The sequence below is a fragment of the Buceros rhinoceros genome, unplaced genomic scaffold, assembly GCF_000710305.1.
Source record: "Buceros rhinoceros silvestris isolate BGI_N320 unplaced genomic scaffold, ASM71030v1 scaffold2115, whole genome shotgun sequence".
NCBI classification, from domain to species: Eukaryota; Metazoa; Chordata; class Aves; order Bucerotiformes; family Bucerotidae; genus Buceros; species Buceros rhinoceros.
The window spans coordinates 6,302-9,427 of NW_010410937.1; the positions used below are offsets into that span (position 1 = coordinate 6,302).

Sequence of the window (3,126 nt, forward strand, 5' to 3'; positions counted from 1 at the left end):
GTAATTTCCCCTAAATAGAGCCCAACTTTCTCCACTGAAGCAACAGAAATACCTAAAATAGTAACAATTTCAGGTCCTTATGGAAATTTTCTTCCAAGCCCAGCTCTCCTACTTCCTTCTCTGGGGCAGATTTTGAAGTGTTTTGAAAAGTAAGCCCGGCTGCAGCACTTTCCCTGATTGGGAATATTGTTCCTAAACCGCTTACTGCAGATTCCTGCTCCTGCGGTACAGCGCAGGGCACAAGGCATCAGCAGTTTCTGTGCCTCCGCAGGAGGACAGCCACCGAGGGAAGGCAGCCTGCCTTTAGCAGTGCTCTGCCCCTGCCTGCATCAGCTGGGCTTGAACCGTTTGAGTGCTTGTGTGCTCAGTGTAACGCACTCGGGTGTTTTTGGCTTTCTTTCCAGAAGCCTGGGAAAAATGCTGCTGGGGATTGGTCAGACGGAATGGGATATGGGAACAGAGATGGAATATCCCTGCACTGCTCCCCACCGCTGGAGGAAGCTTCATATCTCCTTCGCAATTCTCCTCTGTGAGGATGTGCACTGAGATTTTTGCTTAACTGTGAAATCTCTACAGTGAACCGGAGGAAAAACTGTCTCAAATACTCACAATGTCTCAAAACCAACTAACCCCACAATTCGGAAAGGAAAAAAAAAATCCATTCACCATTTTCTCCTTCCAAATTAACAAAAATCACTACTACCGGGCTTATAACAACATCCGGGAAAGATAAAAAAGCAGAGCATGGGGCTGAGGCTGAGAATTTGGGGACCAGCTCAAAGAGGGCAGAACAAGACAGAGTGGCCTCAGATAAAGCTTTAACTGCATGACTGGAGGCTTTCCCCAGGTCCTTTCTCCCACCTCTGGCTGAGGTGGGACATTCCACAGCATGTCCCCACCAGCTGTTTCCTTCTCACAGGACCACTGGAAACCTGACACAAAGGACAAGATTATGTACCTACACCTGATGACACCAGTTCAAATGGACACTCCAACAAGCATTTATCTAAGCACATGCTCAACTTCATCCCTATTTAGCAAAGTACTTACGTATAGGCACAAATTCACGTCTCTATGGCTACAAGAGACGTAAGCTTATCATTAACACTTTTTTTTTCCCTAGCAGGGCTTATTTGTCAGTCTTAGTCACAGGGCAATGCTCTGCATACGTGGAAGGCCACATTTCTCCTCTGCTTCTCAGAGTCCCCTCTGGCCTGACCATGCAGGAGCCGGAGCTATCTATCTGCAGCAACTCAGCAGCACAGAGATGGGGCACGGTGGAGAAAGCAAAAGGCAAAGCAAGACTTACGTTGGCTTTGAGGCTTCAGCCTGGTCAGTCTGCAGTTTCTCCCCACCTTCGACTTCCATGGTGCAGTACACAATACGGTTGGGGGCCAGTGACTTCAGACCCTGCACCTCCATGATGACAACCTGCAGGGCAAAGAAATAGAAGCATTAAGAGAAAAAGCTCCTTCAGACCTTGTTCCGGGTGCTGAACCCACAAGGTCAGCCAGTGCTGGGGTCCTCCATGTGCTGCTGGATGTTCATGGTGGCAGGTAGGTAGGGACAGTGGCACTGCCCAGGCTGAGCAGGGACCATGGCAGCCAGCAAGGTCTGTATGGAGACCAGGAGGTCTTCCTTGAGCGCACACGGGCTTGTTGAAACCCTTGGGTGCCCAGGGCTGTACTCATCTTCAGGAGATGGCCCTCACAGACATGGTCCTGTCCCACCTAAAAGTTACTTAATATGTGAAATCCAGAAAAAAAGCACACAGCTCCTCGGCTTGTGCCAAAAGTCTATTTTCAAGATCAATCACAGAATGGTTTGGGTTTGACCTTTGAAGAACATCTAGTCCAAAGCCCATATGGTGGGCAGGCACATCTTTCACTAGATCAAGTTGCTCAGAGCCCCATCCTATCTCACCTTGAACAATTCCAGGGCTGGGGCATCCACAACTTCTCTGGATGACCTGTGCCACTGTCTCACCACCCTCATCATAAACATTTGCTTCCTTATATTCAATCTACATCTATTCTCCTTCAGTTTAAAACTGAAGTTGTCCCTTGTCCTGTCACTACAGGCCCTGGTAAAAAAGTCCCTCTCCATCTCTCTTGTAAGAAATCTTTCTTATTAGGAAATCGATATCTGAGCTTCTTACAGATAATTACCCTTTTTTTTTTCCTTTTAAAGTTGATTAGTCCTGTTAGCTATGTACCTTAAACATTTGTACAAGAAACACTGCGGGAGTTTCTGTTCATGTTTTATTATACCGATTTATGAAGTATATACACAGGGGTTTAAAATTCCTCTGCTCAGGTCTTCTGGTCCGTCCTTGCACTGAGGATCCCTTCCCTGGCACACAGAGCTCCACAAACCTTCTGCTGAGCACACGTTTTCGGTAAAAGCAGGAAGAGTTCTGTGCACAGACCTGCCAGCTCCTTCAGTCAGTGCTTCACTGAGCTTCTGCTTCCCACCAGATGGGGTTCAGCTGGAGCGAAGCATTTTTCACATCCTGTTGTAAGGGCGAGTCCCTTTGTGCATGGCTATACGCACCACACAGGCCTTTCCAACAGAGAGGTCTATTGCTTTGTGACAGCCCCCTGCTTTGTTTGATGCTGCCTTCCCAGCCTTTATGTGATGCTGCTGTTGAAGGCACCACATCTGGGATCATAGTCCTATTTTTAAATACGGCTATGTTCAGTTCAGTTAAAATCAGGAGATCGACTGAACTGAATATTACAAAGTTCATTTCAGACATCTAATGAGTTAAACTGTGAGACTGGACAACCAGTGCTGTTGAGTTTTGCATTGGCATGATATATATAACGAGATGCCTTAGGAAGAGAAATAAACAGGAAACTACACAGAAATAGAATTTTTTTTATTTTTCTGCATCCTACATTTTTGACCCCATCCTGGTAGTTGTTTTGACAATGTAACATAAACCCACTCACTGACAGACAACAACAATTCTATATGGGTGTGCGAATGACTCCGTGGAGTAAATGTCTTGCCTAGACCGCAAATATGTTTGCACAGAATAATTAAGTTGGCTGAAAACAGTTACTGCAGCAACACTGCTTCCAGGACTGAGACAGCCTGTGTCGGAGGTAACGGCAGGTCCCT

General features: G+C 46.6%; 1 protein-coding gene across 1 annotated transcript in view; it reads right to left on the reverse strand.

Annotated features, from left to right (window-relative positions):
- Window positions 1-1,309: 1,309 nt before the first annotated feature.
- LOC104493146 (calcium-dependent secretion activator 1-like) overlaps window positions 1,310-3,126 on the reverse strand; it is a gene marked incomplete at both ends in the record, with an annotated part of 42,396 nt that continues 40,579 nt past the window's right edge. The window contains one exon of the mRNA XM_010135775.1: window positions 1,310-1,431. Coding sequence (XP_010134077.1) covers window positions 1,310-1,431 — 122 coding nt within the window. The remainder of the gene's footprint in view (window positions 1,432-3,126) is intronic.